General features: G+C 51.1%; 1 protein-coding gene across 2 annotated transcripts in view; it reads left to right on the top strand.

Annotated features, from left to right (window-relative positions):
* OGDH (oxoglutarate dehydrogenase) overlaps positions 1 to 18715 on the top strand; it is a 66427-nt gene extending 47712 nt beyond the window's left edge. For both annotated transcript variants that reach the window (XM_052639024.1, XM_052639023.1), the window contains 15 exons: positions 319 to 498; positions 4554 to 4682; positions 8901 to 9080; positions 9418 to 9570; positions 10321 to 10423; positions 10585 to 10713; positions 11048 to 11198; positions 11467 to 11594; positions 11762 to 11940; positions 12403 to 12474; positions 13138 to 13266; positions 13889 to 13961; positions 17066 to 17229; positions 17414 to 17568; positions 17659 to 18715. In XM_052639024.1, coding sequence (XP_052494984.1) covers positions 319 to 498; positions 4554 to 4682; positions 8901 to 9080; positions 9418 to 9570; positions 10321 to 10423; positions 10585 to 10713; positions 11048 to 11198; positions 11467 to 11594; positions 11762 to 11940; positions 12403 to 12474; positions 13138 to 13266; positions 13889 to 13961; positions 17066 to 17229; positions 17414 to 17568; positions 17659 to 17779 — 2046 coding nt within the window. In that variant the 3' untranslated portion in view covers positions 17780 to 18715. The remainder of the gene's footprint in view (positions 1 to 318; positions 499 to 4553; positions 4683 to 8900; positions 9081 to 9417; positions 9571 to 10320; positions 10424 to 10584; positions 10714 to 11047; positions 11199 to 11466; positions 11595 to 11761; positions 11941 to 12402; positions 12475 to 13137; positions 13267 to 13888; positions 13962 to 17065; positions 17230 to 17413; positions 17569 to 17658) is intronic.
* The last annotated feature ends 2386 nt before the right edge of the window (positions 18716 to 21101 follow it).

The following is a 21101-nucleotide window of genomic DNA, read 5'->3' as shown; positions in this document are numbered from 1 at the left end:
CTTCATTTATTTCTCTAGAAGGACTTATGGGGTCTGGGATCCTCTATACCACTCACAAAAAAAGGAAGTGGCTGACCTCCCAGAGAAGAGAGAGATGAGAGGCCTGGCAGCCCCCACAGTTCTCCCCACCGTGGGTGGGGATGTGGCCCTCTAGTTGAGGGATCTCCTCCTTATACCCTGGGTGGAACCATTCTGGAAAAAGCCTTTCCGTCCTTCTAGGAATGAGAGTTCTGGGTGTAGAAATAACACAGGACAGGGCTGTCACAGAGAGTAAGCATCTCCCTGCCTAGGTAAAAGCCTCACCGTTTGTGCCGGCAGGGTTCTGGAGATGTGAAGTACCACCTGGGCATGTATCACCGGCGGATCAACCGTGTGACCGACAGGAATATCACTTTGTCGCTGGTGGCAAACCCTTCCCACTTGGAGGCTGCTGATCCCGTGGTGATGGGCAAGACCAAAGCTGAGCAGTTTTACTGCGGGGACACTGAGGGGAAGAAGGTGAGACCATGTGGGCTGGCCGGGGGCAGTCCTGAGTCCAGACAGTCCAGGACAGGCTCACAGCCACAGGCACGCCCCAGACCTCACATTTCTGGAATTGAACAAAATGTTCTGAGTGGAATTCCAAAGAGTAGCAATAGTAAACCAGTCCCAGTTACAGATAATGCTTCCTTCCCAAGTTGTGACCACCAGGGCTAGGTGGGGAGTAGTTTGCTTTCATTACCACAGCTGTGGAGAAGCTAGTCTTGCAAGATAATCATGATGGTCAAAGAGGTTTTGTCATTGAACAAGAGGACAGGGTCTTAAGGAAGAGGTGTGGGTGAGCCTAAAGGAGGAATTGTGAAGCTGACAGACAGGAGAAGAGATGGCCCAGTGAATATTAGGGTGGCACCATTTAGAGGTGGAGAACAGCTCCAGGTCTGGATGGCCCTAGTACCAGCATTTTCCAGATATGTGATGGTGAATGCTTAATGATTAGCCAGCCTGCTGGTATATAGAAATCCTCAGTGGATTGTAACTGTCCTTGTTTGATCTCAAAGTGTAATTCTGTCTTTTACAAATTATATAGTTCTTTCTAATGACAACCTCAAAGCCAAGCAATGAGGAAAATCAACTTTTTGTAGTGTCTGTGTGAGCATTCTGGGGCGTGTTTGAAGTCAGCATCACCACCATGCTCTCAAGCATCTCTTCTTCCTAGAAACAGGGTCACATGTGAGAAAGCTAATAGAACATACACATTGCGACATAAAGCTGCAGGTTAACTGGTAAAGAACTTCAGAAGAGGGATACATGGGTATGGAAGGAAGTGGAATGAAAGGCAGTCGAATCTTCTCATTGATAGAGCAGACAGTTGTCATATTTAATTAAAGAAACAGCAGGACTTAGGTAGATGGGAAGAAAAGAATGTTCCCTGGAGATGAAAGATGGTGGCGGGTGGGGGAGGTGCTACGGGCCGCACAAGAATGAAGTAGGTGGGAGGCAGCCTGGCTGAACGATGCCCTGGTAAACCTCAGATTTTTGAGAGGTGGAGCCAATTGTTCGTTTACTAGGTTCTTTAATTCAAGACTCTATTCATACTGTATTTGGATGGTTTGAGAGTAATGGGGTCCCAGCTGGAGGTGGCATTGGGAATAGGAACTGGTTCCTGCACCACAGAGAAAGAGTATAGCCCCTGGGGAGGATGTTAGGACATGAGAGTTACTTCCCTGGGCTTGGGAGCCTGGACGGTGCCACAGAAACTCCAAACAGGCAGAAAGTGGCTTCCTGTGCAGCCCCCGAGGCCACCAGTGACACTGTGGCAGGGGAGGGATGGGGAGGAGAGCAGCATCAGTGACTGCTACCTCCAGCATTTCTGCTGTCCGTGGCTAGCACACTCACCCAGGCATTTGTGGCCAGGGAGGGGAACAAGATTGCAGAAAACATTATGTGATATTCACATTCATAAATTATAGGCACACAGCCATTCAGGCATCGCTTGCTCAGAATGCTGAAAACACCCTGAAAAGTAATGAAATAACTAGGGAAAAGCAATGGAGCATACCTAACATGCTTCAGATGATCACAGCAATCAATCCTGTGAGGCCAGAGGAGTCTGGTTAGCCCCATGTGGTCGCCAGGCGCTTGTCTGAGGGAGTGCCCGGTCCACAGGTGTGCCCTGCCCAGTGTGAATGGCCTGTGCCCACAGACCCCCAGCCTTATCCCTCTCTCTGAGCCCACCCTTGCCCTGCTTAGTGGATGGGTCAGACCCCACCAGTCCTCCACACTTGCCATCCTTGCTACTCATCCCAAACCTCTAGGCAATTATCTGATTTCTGTTAAACCCAGAATCCAGGAAGCTGGATTATTTGTTACATAACCTTCAGTGTTTCAGAAAAAAAAATATGTAATTTCTATAAATGTGGCCAAGGTTGTTCTGTAACCTGGTGCAAGATTGAGCCTGACCCAGCTTGGCTCAGGGTTGGCCCTTGGGACGTTCATGTGGGAAAACAGCTCCCCAGTGCTGCAGGCAGAAACCTACTCCTGCCAGGAGTAGGTAGGAGTATGATTGCAGCAGCTGGTGCACACTGGAGACTGCAGGGACGGCAGGTAGCCTGGCGAGTGGCCCAGTACAGCTTCACCAGACGATCAGGAGAAATAGCGAGAGGGGAGGGGAGGCTAGCCTGAAGTGCCCAAGGGCAGGAGGCTGAGGTTGTATAGAGAAGGCTCTGCAGAGAGGTGATCAGGGAGAGGCGCTGGGTCCCCCGGTTGTTTGGGACCTGGCAAAGCTTCCCTCCTCTGAGGAGCTCCCTGTACAAACCCAACGCTTGTGTCTATTTCTACCTGTCCTAGAGAGCGCTCCTGCATCTACCATGGCAGGACACATAGGGTCTGCTACAAAAAGAATCTAGATTTTGTCTCTGAAGAGCACATGGACCTTCCCTTCCTAGCGTGAGGACCAGGGAGGTGAGAGGAGCTGAGTACACACGGCAAGAGGGTGTCAACGAATAGGGGTGGCAGGGTCATGGGGGTAGCAAGCCAGCAGGTAATGTGTTGAGGACAGTGGGAACGGTGTCTGACAGTGCAGGAGGTGTTTATAAATGTGGAAGGAGGGAGGCACAGAAAAAGGATTGGAACTGGAGATGTTGTAGTTGTGCAGTGTATAAATTGAGAAATCTCTGTACGTGAACTTGGTATCCGTTTTTTGGCTCTGGGCTGAAAGAGCCTAGAAGTGATGATTTGTTCTAGTAGTGATGAGCACACAAATAGTTTTAAAGGCGATCCTCCACTGAAGGAACTAGGCTCCTTAGAGAAATGTCTGATTCCAGGGCTAGGCAGGAGGCTGAGAGCTCTTGTGCCAGAAAGCAGGGGGCACAACACACACACACACCATGAACCCCGGGGCCTGTTCAGACGGCATGGGGATCCCACACCAAGTCCATCCCGGGACGATGTGAGCGTCAAAGTTACTACTGATATTAGTCAGTTACAGCCCATTGAATACAACAGGAATCCGTGAGCACATGTTAATACAAATTAAAGTCGAGGAGAGAACGCTGTTACGTAATCGAGTGCATAAAGGTAGGGGTGACACCTGGTAGCATCCAGGAGGTGCCACGGAGGCTGCTGGGTGGGTGGGGGTGTGGTGAGGAGCAGGATGTAAAGGTTCTCCTCACTGTGCTCCTTACCGAGGAGAAATGGTGAGTTTAAAGGGAGAAACCTGGACAACTACCTGTCTGCTTTCACATGGGGCAGGCCACCTCGGGTGTCCAAGGTATGGCATGCACCATTCCTGAGTCTGTCCACGAAGGACCGTTGGAGCCCAAGGCCTGTCCAGAATGTGGAGACAGGAGAGACAAGGGGCTGCTCCGGGTCAGAGAAGCCGAAGAGGCGAGGCCCTGAGAGTGTGTCTGCATGGGATCTGGGGAGGATGGGCTCTGGGCCAGCATTGCTTTCCTTATGAAAGGGTCCTGCGTGGTGGGTTCAGGGGCAGTGGGCACTGGCTTTGCAGCAGATGGTGGTGGTGGGTGGCAGGTGTGCGGACATGGAGCACACCACCTGGAGCACATCACAGGGGAGAGGCTGGGAGGGGCCTGGGGGTCTGTGCTTTCCTGCCACTTTCTTCCTAAGTTTGAAATGATCTCAAAATACATCATTTTGGGGCTCCCCTGGTGGCTCAGTGGTAAAGAACCCACTTGCGGTGCAGGAGACATGGGTTTGGTCCCTGGGCCGGGAATATCGCACATGCCGCAGAACATCTAAGCCTGTGTGCCGCAGCTACCGAGCCTGTGCTCTAGAGCCCAGGAGCCGCGACCGCTGAGCCCTTGGGCCATAGAATCCGTGCTTTGCAACAAGAGAAGCCACCGCAGTGAGAAGCCCGTGCACCACAACCAGGAAGTAACTCCCACTCTCTGCAGCTAGAGAGGAGCGCACACAGCAGCAACGACCCAGCACGGCCAAAAATAAATAAACACTACATCATTGTTTGAAAAGTGGGTCATGATACACTCTCCCGCGTGCCCTGTGGACACGGTGGCCAGGACCGCGTCAGATCAGGGTTCTCCTTTGCCTGTCTGTAGGTCATGTCCATCCTTCTGCATGGGGACGCCGCATTTGCTGGCCAGGGCATCGTTTACGAGACCTTCCACCTGAGTGACCTGCCGTCCTACACGACTCATGGCACTGTCCACGTGGTCGTCAACAACCAGGTAACCTGGGTGGCTCTGGGGTCTTTGCAACAGAGAAGGCTAAGGAGGCCACATCAGCAATCAGACTTTGTCCTGAGGCTTCTATGCTCACATCAGTCTTACTTACAGGGACATGTTCTTATCATTTAGTACATTTGTTGTTTTCTGATTAATAAACTTGGACAAACAGGATACTTTCTTTAAAGTAGAGGGCTTTTAATTATGCTGTTTTAAGAGCATGATATTATTTTAGTATATTTTCTACTAGACTCACAAGCATAGATGGCTTTTCTTTCTTAAAAAACTGGGGTTCTACATACACAGTTTTACATCCACTTCTTATTTACCACAGTGTTTTCTCATGTCATTATATATTCTTAAAATATTAATTTTGATGACAATATACACTATAGGTGGTTTCATAAAACATATTGCTGTGTTGTTAGACTTTTAACTAAGATTCTCATTTTTCAGTTTCAAATAACGCTTGTTGAACATTCTTATAAGTAAATATCTCTGCCCAACTCTAAAACATTTAACATCGTTATATCTGTTACTTCCTGTGCCGTGCATCCGAGAGTTCGTCTCACCAACTTGTGTGAGCTTTCATATAATAGATATTTGAGTTCCTTTAAGTACTGGTGCTGTGTCAGGTAACAAGCAGAGAAAGGGCACATTGCCTGTCATTATAGAGCTTATAGTTCTGGGTGAGGGGAGCAGGAGGCCTTCCAGGTATTGGGTTAGCCTGCAGATGTTTCTCTGAGGATTTGACCTTTAGGTGGAAATGCAAGGTCAAGTAGGCAAATGTTAGGGGGCAGCAGAGCAAGTCAGGGAAGGGTCCCCTCTGTCCAAGGGAGGTAATGAAGCTGTGACATCTAAGGTTTGAAGGTTTTTTTGAGAGAAAGCAGCCATCAGCTGCTTCTGCATGGCCCCCAAGAAACAGGGTCTTACTCCAGTTGTGTTGAGAGGCCCTCAGAGGACCAAACCCAAGAAGTGGCGAGACAGTTTGATTTATGAAGATGGTTTGTTGATACATGTGGAATGAGTTAGAGGAAGACAAACAGTTGCAACTGTCCCAGCAAGAAAGAGGAAGGAAGAAGGAAAAATTTAAACATGAAAGTAAATCTGGTAGTCAGTACATAGTGAATGCCCAAGAACTTAAAATGTACAATATCAAACACAAACAAGATAAGGAGCATTAAGGATGAATGTAACATACAATATAACAGCTACTGCTTATTGAGTGCCTCCTGTGTGCCAGACTAAATTAGTGACTTCACATCCTGTAACTTAAAGCATGATCCCTGTCTTACCCATGTGGTAGGTACTATCATTTCCATTTTACACAGGAGAAAATTGAGCAGAGAGTTGAATAGCTTGCTTGAGAGTTGATATTTGAATTGCTTCTTTTAAAAAACATTATTAGAAAAACACCAAAGAAAGAGAAAGGTCTAAAAAACAATGTGTCACTGAACGGTGTTTTATACAGATGACCAAGCACAGATAGTCTTTAGTGCTTGTTGGGTAGGAGCTGAGTTGCCAGCAGCATGGTCTTCAGTCTGGAAATAGTACAGCAAAGATCGTTCAAAGGAATTGGAAGAAGACCTCAAAACTTCGAAGCAGTTCACTTTCTGTGAGGTTCTAGCTGTAACGTGCATGTTATGATTCCTATCTTACCTGGTGCCTGCCCACATCTCCCTTTTGGGGGTCCCAGATAGACCATGGGATTGTGCATGGTCTCTGTAAGTGTTCATCAGAATTCTCGCTGGTACATCATTTTTTAATGTTCTCATCAGTGTCTGACTAGTTCTAATCTTTTCTTTAGTCAGTGTGATAAAGGAGTTTATGTAAAAGCAATTCATCATAAATAAAGAACTCTCAGACTTCTGTAAAAACCTACAGTTTTACTAATGTTTTTTTCAGTCTTTCTGCTGGTTTTGGTACCATCTGTCATGATGTGAGGTCAGTTAAGATCTGTAGCAGGAAAAGAGAGGCCTGCTTGGCTGAGGCTCTCGTTTCTCTAAGAACACACCTAGGATTTCCCCTTCTACATTTTTCTCCTAAGGAAGCCATCAGATGCAAACTATTTTTGTATAAGAATGTTTATCAAAACCAACAAGTCTTTGTATAAATTTTGGCAAAACTGTAGGAAACAGTATTATATAATCATTAAAGTATTTAATATCCTGGTGAAACAGTCACAGTATGGTGAGTAAAAATGCAAGGCATCCTTGCTGCTGGGGAAGGGTGTATGGCCCAGCCACTTTGGAGAGCGCTTGGGGGTATTCAAGTGTAGAGCTCAGACCCTGTGGCTTAGTTTTCCCTTCCTAGGAGGACTGCAGATAACTCAAGTGTTTGCTGAAGAAAACCAGTGTAGAAATGTGTACAGTAACAGTGTATTAATAATAAGTTGAAAATAACATCCACAGACAGGAAAACAGATAAATGAACTGTGGTACTCTTTAGTACTTAGATTTCACCAAGCTCTGCTAGGAAAGTAGAGGTCCATGTTTCAACCTGGATGAACCGTGAATATAAATTTGAACAGAAAGCAAGTTGAAAAGAATCTGTACAGCATATAGAGTATGCTACCATATGTAAGGTACATAGGATGTATATCTCTATAGTTTAAAAGACATGGAAATACTCTTCCAAAATGTTAATGTTACGAAAACCAAAAACAGTAAGGAGCCTTCCAGATTAAGGGCAACCACAGAGAGGTGGTAACTAATGCACAGTGAAGTGCTGGATTGAGTACTGGGCTGAGGCAGGAAAGGCTGGATATCATTAGGACTGTTGATGAAATGTGTATACTGAGGGGTCTTATAACAATATTCTATAATATTAAAGTGAGTGAACTGAGAACTGCACTGTGGCTGGTAAGGCTATGTCCGTGTTTTAAGGACTAGGGACAGTCTTGGTCTACAACTTACCTGAAAATGATTCAGAAAAAATGTGCGTGTGTGTAACGGAAAGAGCCTGTGTAATAAAAGGGGCAAAATGGGAACCGTTGTTGAATCTGAATAAAGAATCTGGGAGTTCTCTGTAGCTTCCAACTTTTTTGTGAGCCTGAAATGATACCAGTAAGCCTTTTTAATTTTAATAATCAGGACTTCCCTGGTGGCTCAGACAGTAAAGCATCTGCCTACAATGTGGGAGACCTGGTTTCAATCCCTGGATGGGGAAGATCCCCTGGAGAAGGAAATGGCAACCCACTCCAGTATTGTTGCCTGGAAAATCCCATGGACAGAGGAGCCTGGTAGGCTACAGTCCATGGGGTCACAAAGAGTCGGACACGACTGAGCGACTTCACTAAGCCTAAGAAGGGGCTTCCCTGGTGACTCAATGGTAAAGAATCTGCCTGCAATGCAAGAAACTCGAGTTACAGTCCTGGGTCAGGAAGATCCCCTGGAGAAGGAAATGGCAATCCATTTGTTATTCTTATCTGGAGAATTCCATGGACAAAGGAGCCTAGCGGGCTACTGTCCCCGGGGTTGCATAGAGTTGGACACGACTTAGCAACTAAACAGCAACAACAAACCTAAGCTATCTATATATTGTTTATGGACATATGGATACATCCAGCAACGTGTGGAAACTATGTCCTCTACTTTCAGGGCCATGTAGTATCACACTTTCTGGATGTTTGAAGTAGTTCATAAAAATAAATTTTAAATGCAGATTATAAAATTACAAATATATGATTAAGTTTTAATGTAGCTAAGTGATGAGACCTTTAAATTTTCTTTTCAAAGAAAAAATACTCAGTGAACAGAGCGCAAAATTATAGAAATAGTAGGATCTGAAATTTTGTATTTATATTGGCATGTGTATGCATGCAAAGAAAATCATCTAGAAAGGAAAGCATCAAGATATTTACACCGAAACCAGTAGAATATAGATGATTTTAATTTTTCATACTCTCTTCCAAACTCTGTTCAACATGTATGAATTTTGTTACCAGAATAGGAAAAAAAAATATTTTTTTAAATAGCCCTTTAGGGACTGTCTCAAGAGTAGGCCACACGCAGCCAAGTGACCTCCAGCAGGTGGCCTTCGGCTCTGCCCTGCCTGCCGTTAGCCCCACCCTCACCCTCAGACATATCCACTCTCGCCCCAGCCCTGTCCCCACCGTGCCATTGGCCTGGGGTTAGGCTTGCCCTGGCCCACCCTCCTTCTGTCCTGCTCATGCTTATCAGTGTGCCCAAGCCCCCTGGCCAAGCTGTCTGTCCCTTGCAGATCGGCTTCACCACAGACCCGCGCATGGCCCGCTCCTCGCCCTACCCCACTGATGTGGCCCGAGTGGTGAATGCCCCTATCTTCCATGTGAACTCGGATGACCCAGAGGCAGTCATGTATGTGTGCAAAGTTGCAGCCGAGTGGAGGAGCACCTTTCACAAGGATGTGGTGGTGGACCTGGTGAGTGACCTTAGCTAGTGTCCTGGAGAGAGGGGTTAGGGCTCCCTAGGGCCAGGGTACACCTCCCTTCCCCTCCCAAGAGCTCCTATGTCTTTGGTTTGGGTGACCCAACCTGGGCAAGAAGGTAATTGGGGTCCTTTCCCAAGATAGTCCCAGGTCACTCTTGTTTCATCTCAGGGGACAGTCAAAGCAATTCTACTGTGTGAAGGAGAGGGAGATAGGACCGTACTTCTAGAGGTCAACTGAGGTGTCAACTAGGAGAAATGGGATAGGTCCTCATAGGTCCTGGGTCCCGACCAACATGGGCCCTGATGCTGGGGTCTCCCGGCGTGCCCAGGTGTGTTACCGGCGCAACGGCCACAACGAGATGGATGAGCCCATGTTCACCCAGCCGCTGATGTACAAGCAGATCCGCAAACAGAAGCCTGTGCTGCAGAAGTACGCAGAGTTGCTGGTGTCGCAGGGTGTGGTCAACCAGCCTGAGTACGAGGTGCGTCCCTCGCTCTGTCCTGGTGGGTCTTTCTGGAGCCAAGGAGGGATAGAGAAGACCCGCCACAGGGCCAGTGCTCAATTCTGCAGAGCACTTAGGATCCAAGTGAGAACGTGTGAAATATTTACAACTACAGTATTTCAGCACATAACCTGGAAGGTCCAGGCTACTGAGGAGTTAGTTACATGAGGGAGGTGGGACCTGAGAGGACTTCACCTTGGCCTCTGAGGCGTATGGAGCCCAGTGCAGAGGGGTGAGGGGGTGAGAGGGTGGTGAGGGACCCAGCTGTGAGCTGGTCTCTCTGGCTGGTCATGAGAGGGAAGGCCCATGCAGGGTGATGGAGAGAGACAAGCGGTGTGGGTCATGAGCAAGCAGAGTCAGGGGCCTATGGATGAGGGTGGTGCTGGGATCAGGGGCAGGTGCCAAGATGGCACTCAGGTTCAGTCCTCCTGGGGCTGTGCTTGGAGCCCGAGAACTGGACCAGTTCATCAGGAAGACTGGAGGGAAGGTGAGTAGGACCCACAGCCTGCAGTGGAGAAGAAGCCACTGGGATGGAAGCACTGTACTAGGCTTCCCACAGATCTCCCAGAGGTGATGCGTGTTTGGGAGGAGAACCCGGGGGTCCATGGGGTCCGAGGGACTCTGCACCGGGGAAGTGCCGGTGTGTGCTGCCTCAGTGTGTGCTGGCTGGGTGCCCGGCATGCCCTGTGCAAAGTGGCCCTGACGGCTGCATTGTGCCGAATCCTCTAGGAGGAGATCTCCAAGTATGACAAGATCTGTGAGGAGGCCTTCACCAGGTCCAAGGATGAAAAGATCTTGCACATCAAGCACTGGCTGGACTCCCCCTGGCCTGGTGAGCAAGGCATGCCGCCGGTGAACCCCTTCCGCACACACCCCCTGGGTCCCAGAGTCGGACCCCTGACTGCCACTCTCAAGGGAAGAAGATCTCTACCACCTCTCAGCAGCATTTCACATGTCCACGGTTCCTATGTCAGCCTGCCCTTTCTGTCCCAGGCTTCTTCACCCTGGATGGGCAGCCGAGGAGCATGACCTGCCCCTCCACAGGCCTGACGGAGGACATTCTCACACACATTGGGAACGTGGCCAGCTCCGTGCCTGTGGAAGATTTCACCATTCACGGAGGTGAGGGTGCCCTGCGCCCCCTCTGCCACCACCCGGGCCTTCGGAAGTAGTGCCGACTCCCCTCTGGCCTGAGACTGGTCCTCACCTGGCTCAGGTTCCTGCCTCATTCAAGGCCGAGCAAGGATGGTTGGATGAGGGTAACCCTGCCACCTCACCCCTGCCCTGTCATGGTCCTTAGCCAGCAGAGCAGTGGATGAAGGCCCGGGATGTCACAGCCTCCCTGGTCTGGACGCCACTCTTGTGGCAACTCTGGACCCCAGAAGCTGGGGCCACAGGGAGCTCTTGTCCTAAGAGGGTGTTCGGAGCGGCTGGTGAACACTGTCTGCCTCTGCAGGGCTGAGCCGGATCCTGAAGACCCGTGGGGAGCTGGTGAAGAACAGGACTGTGGACTGGGCTCTGGCAGAATACATGGCTTTTGGCTCCCTACTGAAGGAGGGCATCCATATCCGGCTGAGTGGCCAGGATGTGGAGCGGGGCACTTTTAGGTAATGGCCTTGGTGTTCTTGTGGGCCCTTCAGAGCGGAGGAGACATGAAAGAAGGGCTGTGGTGTTTGTCTTCCAGAAGAAAATCACTGCTAGGAAGCGTCATTAGATCCCATTGTCTCAGGCCCAGAAGCACCCTATTCCTGCTCTGATTAGATGCTTCTGTTAAGAACCAGGCTCTGTGCCCCCAGCGGCGGCTGTGCATGGGGTCTAGTCTGAGCCGTGTGCAGGGCCAGCTGCTGCTTGCTAATCTGTGCTGTTCTGCCACAGCCATCGCCACCACGTCCTGCATGACCAGAACGTGGACAAGAGAACCTGCATCCCCATGAACCACCTCTGGCCCAACCAGGCCCCCTACACCGTATGCAACAGCTCACTGTCCGAGTACGGGGTCCTGGGTGAGCACTGGGGCCCACAAGGCCCTCCTCCCTTTCCTCCCCAGCCACCTTCTCCCCACTGCTTCCCCGACCACCCCTTCTTCCCTTTTCACCCCCTCCTCCCCACCTCCCCTTCCCACCCACCAGCTGACTGCTGTCCGGTCTCCTCCCTTCCTCCTGCTCTGCAGGCTTTGAGCTGGGTTTTGCCATGGCCAGTCCTAACGCCCTGGTCCTCTGGGAGGCCCAGTTTGGTGACTTCCATAACACGGCCCAGTGCATCATCGACCAGTTCATCTGCCCAGGACAAGCCAAGTGGGTGCGGCAGAACGGCATCGTGCTGCTGCTGCCCCACGGCATGGAGGGCATGGTGAGCCCCTTACCCCTTCCCTGGCAGACCTAGGAAGGGCCTGTCTGGGACCCTGGTCCCGAGACTGGCACGGTGCAGGCTCTGCTGGTGTTCCCCACCTCCCTTGGAGGCAAGAGGCAGGCCCTGCTCTGTTCTGGATAAGAAGTGGGGGTGTGGCTGGGGCCCTCTCAGGTTCAGGCAGTCCCTGTGCTCTCCCTCCCTCCTCCCCCAGGCCTTGTGAGGGGTTTTCTTAACACTCCGATTTGGAAGCCATGAGGAGCCAGGAGTACTGGGCCCTGTCCTGATGTGGAAACTTCCCCTCCACTCCGTAGGCAGGAGAAGGAATTAAACTATTGGCAGGAAAGAGATACCTTGGTGTTTTTCAGACCAGAAATGAGCAAGTTGGTTAAGGAAGAGAAGTACTGAATGCAGCTGTCAGAATGGGGGAAGCTTCTGATTTGTAACTTGTGTGTCTGGTTCCAGGGCCCAGAACATTCCTCCGCCAGGCCAGAGAGGTTCCTGCAGATGTGCAATGATGATCCAGACGTCCTGCCGGTAAGCAGCCACCACCTGGGCGTCTATGGGTGCCTCTGAAGGTACCGGTGTGCTGTCCCTCTCAGGAGTCACAGGTGGGCCCAGGCCTGCTTGTGTCCTGGAGAGGCCTCTTCAGAACATAGAAGACAGCACCAGGCTGCTTCCTGCAGCAGAAGCTTTTAGGAGTAGTGCTGTCTGTGTTTTGATTCAGGGAAGTTACTTATTGCAGCTTTCAGGATCTTAGTTCCCTGGACGAGGATTGAACCTGTGCGCTCGGGAATGACAGCTGAGTCCTAACCACTGGACCACCAGGGAGTTCCCCAGGCAAACATTTTAGAGGAAAGAACTCTGGGGTGATTTTAGTGAAACTTCAAGAGCTGAGAGGAGATTACTGGGAGTCAGTTTCTAAGGAAAGTCTGAACTGGTTTTAGCTAAACCCTGTGTCTGTCCTAGGCCAGGCAGTAGTTTTCAGAGACATAGGGATAAATGTGGGACTGAGAATTCCATTCAGAGCTTAGAGCTGTCTGGCTGAGCTCCGTCACTGTCCCCTTTGTGTGCATTTCAGAGGGAGCTGAGGTGCCTGAGGCTGGGACCCGGGGCCTTCTGAAGCTGTCTGCCTCGGTGCCTCCCACAGCAGGGTGCTTAGAGCCTTTGGGCCTTTGGCCTTTTCCCTCTTTGCTCTAGGACCTTAAGGAAGCCAACTTTGACATAAATCAGCTGTATGATTGCAACTGGGTTGTCGTCAACTGCTCCACCCCTGGCAACTTCTTCCACGTGCTACGTCGCCAGATTCTCCTGCCCTTCCGGAAGCCGGTCAGTTGGGGGTGTCCCTGCTCAGAGAGGCCTGGCCTGAGGACTCCAGGGCCCCAGCCCAATGGGAGGATGGACATGTGAGCGGGGGGTTGTAGGTGGTGTGTTGAGCTTGGAGGAGATGTGAGCCCCTGCAGGGGCCGAAGGAACAGAGGGTCCTCAGGAAGCAGGCTCCTGGGCAGGGTGTTGAAGGGTGAGTGGGAGTGTGTGTGAAGGGTCCAAGGAGAGAATGCCTCCTGCTGCTGCTGGTCACCGTGCAGGGCCAGGCAGTCCCATGGAACAGGGCAGCCCTGGCCACAGGCAGGGACGCCCAGGAAAGTCTCAGGTGTCTTTCCCAGGTATAGGGTAGTGGTGCCAAGGTTCTGAGCAGACTAGGCCGGGCCCTGGAAGAGAGGGTGGCTAGCTGAGCAGAGCCCAGCATCTCAGGGCAAAGGAAGAGAGCCCAGGGGCAAACAGCATCATCCTGCTTCCTCTTTTCACCTCAGACCTGTACTCCTCCTGACTGCAGAGCCAGGAGGGCAGCAGGAGGGCCTGTTCTGAGTACAGGCCTGGGAAGCCCCTTGCTGCCCTCCTTCTGGAATGCTTAGAACCTGGTCTGTCATGAGCCTGTGCTTCTGTGTTTCAGTTAATCATCTTCACCCCGAAGTCCCTGCTGCGGCACCCCGAGGCCAGGTCCAACTTTGACGAGATGCTTCCAGGTAGGCGTGAGGGGGCTAGGCATTTGGAGGGGGTCTAAACTGCTGCTTTGTAGGGGGCTTGTCAGTCTCACTGTGGTCCTTGCCACATTTTTGGTTACTGGGTAAAGAGCACTGAACACGACAGCCAGGGTGTCAGAGCTTGTGTGCAGACTGGTCCAACAGCATGTCTTCTCTTGTCCCACCAGGGTCCACAGCCTCTGCTGGGTGCACCCCTAGGTCTCTCTTAGAGGCAGTGAAATGAGTCCGAGGTTAGAGTGCACCCTGCTGCCCAAGCACTGCTCCTGGGGGCTGACAGCAGCCAGGGACAGAGGAAAGGTACTGGCTGGGTAGGGCCTGCCCCATAACACCCAGCTCAGTGGTGTGAGGTGAGGCCCACAGCATTGCAATTTCACCCGGACAGCAGACGGAGGCGGCTGGCAGCATGCAGCAGCCCTGCACATCCCCACTTGCTGCCAGCCGTGGAGCCCCCTTTAGCTTTCTATCACGGCAAATCCTGTCTTTGGTTTTCTTCCTTTATTATTATTATTATGGTGAAATATGCATTATATAAAGTTTACCATCTTAGCCACTTTTACGTGGCATTAATAAACATACTCACCGGACTTCCTTGGTAGTCCAGTGGTTAAGATGCAGCACTTCCGCCGCACGAGGCACAGGTTTAATCCCTGGTTGAAGAAAAGCAGCTCCCCCATCACCCCTTCTCCCCCAGCCCCTGGCGCCCACCATCCTGCCTTGTGTCTCTAGGGGTGACTCCTCTGGGAACTGCATAAAGTGGAATTGTGTAATACTTGTCTTTGTGTGACTAGCTTGTGATATCCTCAGGGTTCATCCATGTTGTAGCATGTGTCAGAATTTCCTTCTTTTTAAAAGCTGAATAGTATTCTATTGTATGTATACGGTATACGCACTTTTTGTTTGTTCATCTGTCAGTGGACACTTGGGTTGCCTCCACATTTTAGCCATTGGGAATAATGCTGCTATGAACGAGGGTGTTCCAGTCTTCAAGACCTTGCTTTTGATCCCTTTGGCTAGATGCCAAGAAGCAGAACTGCTGGGTCGTATGGTGGCTCTTGTAGTGTACACACTTTTCCGTGGTGGTCCCCAAGAGCGCACAAGGTTCCAGTCTCTCCACACGACTTGCCAACAGTAGCACTGTTTTCTGTTTCTTTCTTTGTTTTGCAATAGCCATCCTCGTGACCATGAAGTAGTACCCTACTGCAGTTTTGATTTTCATCTCCCTAATGATTAGTGATGTTGAGCATCTCTTCATGTGCTTACTGGCCATCTGTATGTTGTCTTTGGAGAAATGTCATATGTCCTTTCCCATTTTTTAATTGGGTTGCTTATTTTGTTGTTGAGTTGTGCGACTTCTCTCCATTTATTGGATATAGATGCCTTATCAGATGTATGATTTTTGCAACTATTTTCTTCTATCTGTGTTGTCTTCTGATGTACAAAATTTTTTAATTTTCATAAAGTCCACTTTTTCTATTTTTTTCTTATGCTGCCTGTGCCTTTGAAGTTACATCTAAGAAATCGTTGTCAAATTCATTGTTTAAGTTTGATAATTTCAGCTCTTGGTCTGCCTTTCATCCATTTTGAGTCAGTGTTTCTGTGTGGTGTGAGGGCCTAGCTTCATTTGCATATGGGTATCCAGTTTTCCCAGCACCATTTGTTGAAGAGACTGTCCTTTCCCCATTGGATGTTATTGGTTCTCTTGTCAAAATCATCTGACCATATACATGAAGCTTTATTTCTGAACTTTTCTCTTCCATTGGTCTGTATATCTGTCTTTGTGCCAATACCATGCTCTGATATTGTAGCTTTGTAATAAGTTTTGAAATTGGGAAACGTGAATCCTCCAACTTTGTTTTTCTTTTTCAAAATAGTTTTGACTATTTAGAATCCTTTGGGATACCACGAATCTTAGGATGGATTTTATTTCTGAAAAAAAATGTCCATGTCCTTGGGATTTTGATAAGGATTGCATTGAATCTGTAGATTGCTTTGGTCGTATTAAAATCGTGAGTGTTAAGTCTCCCAGTCCATGAACACAAATGACTTTCCATTTATTGGTATCTTTAATTTCTTTCAGTAATGTTCTGTAGTTTTCAGTGTACAAGTTTTTCATTTTCTTGGTTAAGTTTATTCCTAAGTGATTTTATTTATTTGATGCTGTTTCAAATAGGATTTTTTTTCTTTTTTTAACTTTCGGATTGTTCATAGAAATACAACTAAATTCTGAGGGTTAATTTTCTATCCTATAATTTTGCTGAATTCATTTATTAGTTTTAACAAGTTTGTGTGTGTGTGTGTGTGTGTGTGTGTGTGTGTGTGTGTGGAATCTTTAGGGGTTTCTACATATAAAACAAACATGATTTTACTTATTCCTTTACAATTTAGATACCTTTTATTTCTTTTTCTTGCCTAAGTGCCCTGGCTAGAATTCCAGTGTTATGTTGAATAGAAGTGGTGAGAACGGATCTTGCCTTGTTTGTAATCTTGGAGCAAATGCTTTCAGTTTTTCACCAATGAGTATGATGTTCACAGTGGGTGTCTCTTATCTGGCCTTTTTGTGTGTGAAGGTAGTTTCCTTCTAATCCTAGCATTTGCGTGTGTAGCATGAGTGTGAGCATATCGTGTGCTGCATATGTGTTACTAAGTGAACCCCTCATTTTCAGGGCAGCTTTCTGAAGTCAGCCTTGTTCCCAGAGGGATGGTTCAGGCCATGAGTATCTGAATATTTGCTCCAGTTTCCAGTGTGGAAAGTTTTGGTGTTTGTAAACTCAGGAGGAGTCTGAGCAGAGCGGTCATGGGGTGCTCTACTAGTCCTAGCTGTCCCCCAAGTCTGAGGCAGATCGTCCTGAAGAATGAACTGATGTCACTTGCTCTCCAAGGCTGTTAGGCTACCAAGCCTGTTAGGCTCTCTCAGTGTGGATTAATTCAAGTACATCACAGGCTGGTGGGAGGGGTAGTGTCCTAACCCTCAGAAACCCTGTGTTCTGGTGTCAACCATGGTACAGCCCCACCTCATAGAGGGAAGGCCCTAGACACCCTCCGCCAAGTCCTGAGCAAACCCCCTGGCCATGGGGATTCTCTCGTAGGAACCCACTTCCAGCGGGTGATCCCAGAAGATGGCCCTGCGGCACAGAACCCAGGAAACGTCAAGAGACTTCTCTTCTGTACCGGCAAAGTGTACTATGACCTCACCCGAGAGCGCAAAGCGCGGGACATGGTGGAGCAGGTGGCCATCACCAGGATCGAGCAGGTAGGGAGTGTGGTTCCCAGACCGGTGCTGGCGGTCCTCCTCCAGGTGTCTGGGCCCTCGAGCTTTCCCAGAGTTTCTGGCATGGACGTCTTTGAGGGGTCACTGAGCTCCCTGCTGGGGACACCAGCCTCGCCCATCACTCAGAGCATCTTCTCCTGACAGTAGCTTCTCTCTCTCCCCGCAGCTGTCGCCTTTCCCCTTCGACCTCCTGCTGCAGGAGGTCCAGAAGTACCCCAACGCTGAGCTGGCCTGGTGCCAGGAGGAGCACAAGAACCAAGGCTACTACGACTACGTGAAGCCCAGGCTGCGAACCACCATCAGCCGCGCCAAGCCTGTGTGGTAAGGACGCGGGCAGTCGGCTGGGGCTTGGGAGGGTGACGAGCCCCGGTCCCCTCAGTGGCCCTCACCGCTCACTGTCGCCGCCCTCAGGTATGCTGGCCGGGACCCAGCAGCAGCTCCAGCCACCGGCAACAAGAAGACCCACCTCACGGAGCTGCAGCGCCTCCTGGACACAGCCTTCGACCTGGACGCCTTCAAGAACTTCTCGTAGATGCCGCCTGGGCTGCTTGGGCCGCCCTGCACCTCACGACTGCCCCTTGCTTCCAACTAAAGCATCGTGCCTCTGCACTGCCCACACCTCTGCCCGTCCGTACCGCACACGCCCCGTGCTCACTTAGGAACTAGGCTGTTGCCCCATCCTGTGCTTGGCTGCCCCCCAAGCCAGATGCCCACCCCCCCGGGCTCTACAGCTTCTGTCCAGCTGAGCAGCCTTCATGGAGACAGTGGGGAGCGGGAGGTGGGGAGGGAGCCCCTGCAGGTGTCCTGGGAGGGAGAGATCTGCCCCCACCCCATCCCCCCAGCTCACCTGTGCCAGCAGTCCTGGTCACCCAGCAAGGGGTTCCCGCACCTGGACACGGGTGGCCTCCTCTCCCCAAGCTGAGCCCCCAACCCCTCGCAGGAGCCATCACTGTCTGAGGGTTTGTGGGGTGGGTGGGCTCTGGCAGGACCCTCACCACACGGTGGGCCAAGGGCACTGCTGCGGGACGGCTGCTGGAGATGGCCCGAGACTGGCCTGGCACAGAGCGGGAGGGTCCACTCTGCAGCGGCCACTTCCACTGCTCCAGAGGGTCCCGGCCACGTGCGGGCCACGTACACTCCACCACCTGGGGCTGGTTGTGGCCCGAAAGTGCCGCTCAGGGCCGGGGTGCTGGCTGCTCCTCTGGTCCTGCTCTCCCTTCACCTCCAAGCCACCTCCTTTCCTCTTCCCTTCAACGTGATGGAGACTCCGAAGCATTCTTCTCTCTGCTGTGCCAAAGCTGGTCAGAGGGGGAGAGGAGGGGCAGGAGTGAGGGCAGCACAAGGCCAAGGGGCCAGCTCCCCTGACCCGTCACAGGGACAAATCTGATTTATTTATTTTGGTTAAAAAAAGTAACAAGAAACTTTGCATTGCATTTGGCTTGACCCATAAAATCTGAGTTCTCCTTGAGCCTGTGTATGGTGTCATTCTTTCTACTTTGCCATCTCCTCGAAGAAGGCTACCGCAGCATTTCTGCCCTGCCTGGGAAGCGGCTCTCCTCCCTGCTGGGCTCGGGTGGACCTCCCCCCTCCCGACCACCTCTGGTTGCCAGCAGCGCCAGATGATTGGCCACCGTCCTCCTCCTCACCTGGCCTCTCCATCCTTACCGTTGCAGATTGTGTCTGATGCACCCTTATTTCTGAGTGTTCCCTGCTCCCAAGTCCCCCAGCACACTCCACCTGTAAAAGTACTCAGCCATCTGAGCCAGCATGCATGGTGGGCTCGCCCTAGGACACTGTTAGCACTCTTCAGGAGCCCAAGCCACTCATTGGACCTTGGGAGGGGAGCCATCATACCAGCCTAGCCTTCACAAGGCCTTGTCCCCTCTTGACAAGAGCCCCACTGCCTTGAAACTACACCACACCGGCCTTGGTTCCCTGGAGGGTGGACAGGTCTCAGCACTGAAGGAGGGCTCAGGGAAAGGCCTGGGTGTGGACATGAGGGTAACTTCCATCACGGGGCCCCCTGACATTCACCCCATCTTCTGGGCCACACCAGGGTACCTTGTCCTTGAAGCCTTTTCAGAATGTCTTCATTTTGTCCAGGGGTTGCCCAAGGGTCCTCCTGACTTGCCATTGTCTCAGCCAGGTGGCGGGGAGGGAGTGGGAGACAGGACAGCTGTCCCTGTGGGCTTCAAAACCAGCACCCCATCCATCTGATGTGGTCAGCCAGGCAGGTTAGAGCCAAAAGAGACAAAACAAATGGCTCAGGGCCCCTTTCCTGGAGAGACCCCCAATGCTCTGAGGGGGCAGCTGTCCTGCACTCTGGGGAGTTACAGTCCAGTCCAGAGCACATAGAGCTAAGCCATGAGATGGAGCTGGGCCCTCATGTCTTAACTGCTTCCAGTCTGGTCAGGGGGTGCAGGGGAGTCGAGCCCCAGGGGGTCTGGTTACTTCTGGTAGCGGGGCTTCTGAGGGAGCCACCACCATGGGCCCTTCTTTCAGGGCTGGGGCCACAGGAATGGGGCAAGGGATTCAGCAGGTCTCTCCCACTCCCACGGCTCCGCGGGGTTCTGCAGCCCTGCCCACATCCAGGGAGAGCAGACCTGAGGCTCTGGAAAGATGAGGCATAATCAGACCACGCTGGGCCACACTCGGCAGAGACTACTCTGGTCAGCTCTGTTCCGCTTCAGTCATCAGTTGCCTCGTTCCTAAAATCAGAGCAATGGTGGGAAGGAAGGAACCTCACAGTCTAGGAGGGCAGCCTGTGACCTTAGACGGGATTTCGAGGGGACCTGGACCAGCGTGCATGTCAGTGTGTGCACACATGTATGTGTCTGACATGCCTGTGTGTGTGTGTGTGTGTGCATAAGCATGTGTGTGCCTGAGAGTGTGCCTGGGCCACTTGACGCAGATTCCTGGCCTTTCTGGATATAAAGGCCCATCTCCCATCTGCACCTGTGAGAGTATCGGAAGGGGGTCAGCATGCCTGGCAGGAGGGGCTGTCCCTGGGAGGGGCACCCAGGACAGGTGAGCCTGAGCCAAGGAGGAGCCAAGGGGTTCGAGTCCCAGCCATGGAGGTTAGAGTCCCAAGGTGAGGTGAACGGTTTCAGTGGGAGGTGCTGATAGACCTTTCCAGAACCAGAGAAGCAGTGCAGGAGCATCTGAGTTTCCAGTGACTGTCGTAACGACAAATCACAGTACCGCAAACCGGCAGTGGGGGTGGGGGACCATGGGAACTCACACCCAGTCTGGAGGCCCGCGTCTGAAAGTGAGGTGTCGGCAGGGCCGTGCTCCCTCCGCAGGCTCCAGGGCAGGGTCTGCCATGCTGTCCCAGCTTCCCAGGCCGGTGGCCTCACGCTGCTGTCTCAGCTCTGTGGTCACATTGCTGCCTGTGTCTCTGTCTAAGCTCCCCCAGCCTTTCTCTAATGCTTCCAGGGTCCACCTGAAGAACGCAGCATAAACTCATCCTCTCATAGCTCACACCCTTTGCCATATGAGGTGATAGACATTCAAGGGACTAGGATGTGGACGTGTTTGGGGGGACTTCCATTTTGCCTACCGTATGGAGCTACATCCAAGGACAAGAAGCAGGTACTACTGTCAGCAGATAAGATAGAATGAACAGCAGATAACAAAATGAACCAGGCATGGGTTTCTTGGCATAAGAGAAGCCATTTTTTTAAAACTGATTTTCTTTGGCTACACCGGGTCTTAGTATTAGCACACAGATCTTTTAGTCACAGCATGCTAATTCTTAGTTCTAGTGTGTGGGATCTAGTTCCCTGACCAGGGATCGAATCCAGGCCCCCTGTATTGGGAGAGCGGAATGTTTGCCTCTGGACCACCAGAGAAAT

Source organism: Budorcas taxicolor, chromosome 4 (assembly GCF_023091745.1).
Source record: "Budorcas taxicolor isolate Tak-1 chromosome 4, Takin1.1, whole genome shotgun sequence".
NCBI classification, from domain to species: Eukaryota; Metazoa; Chordata; class Mammalia; order Artiodactyla; family Bovidae; genus Budorcas; species Budorcas taxicolor.
This window is presented reverse-complemented; position numbering and strand designations above follow the sequence as displayed.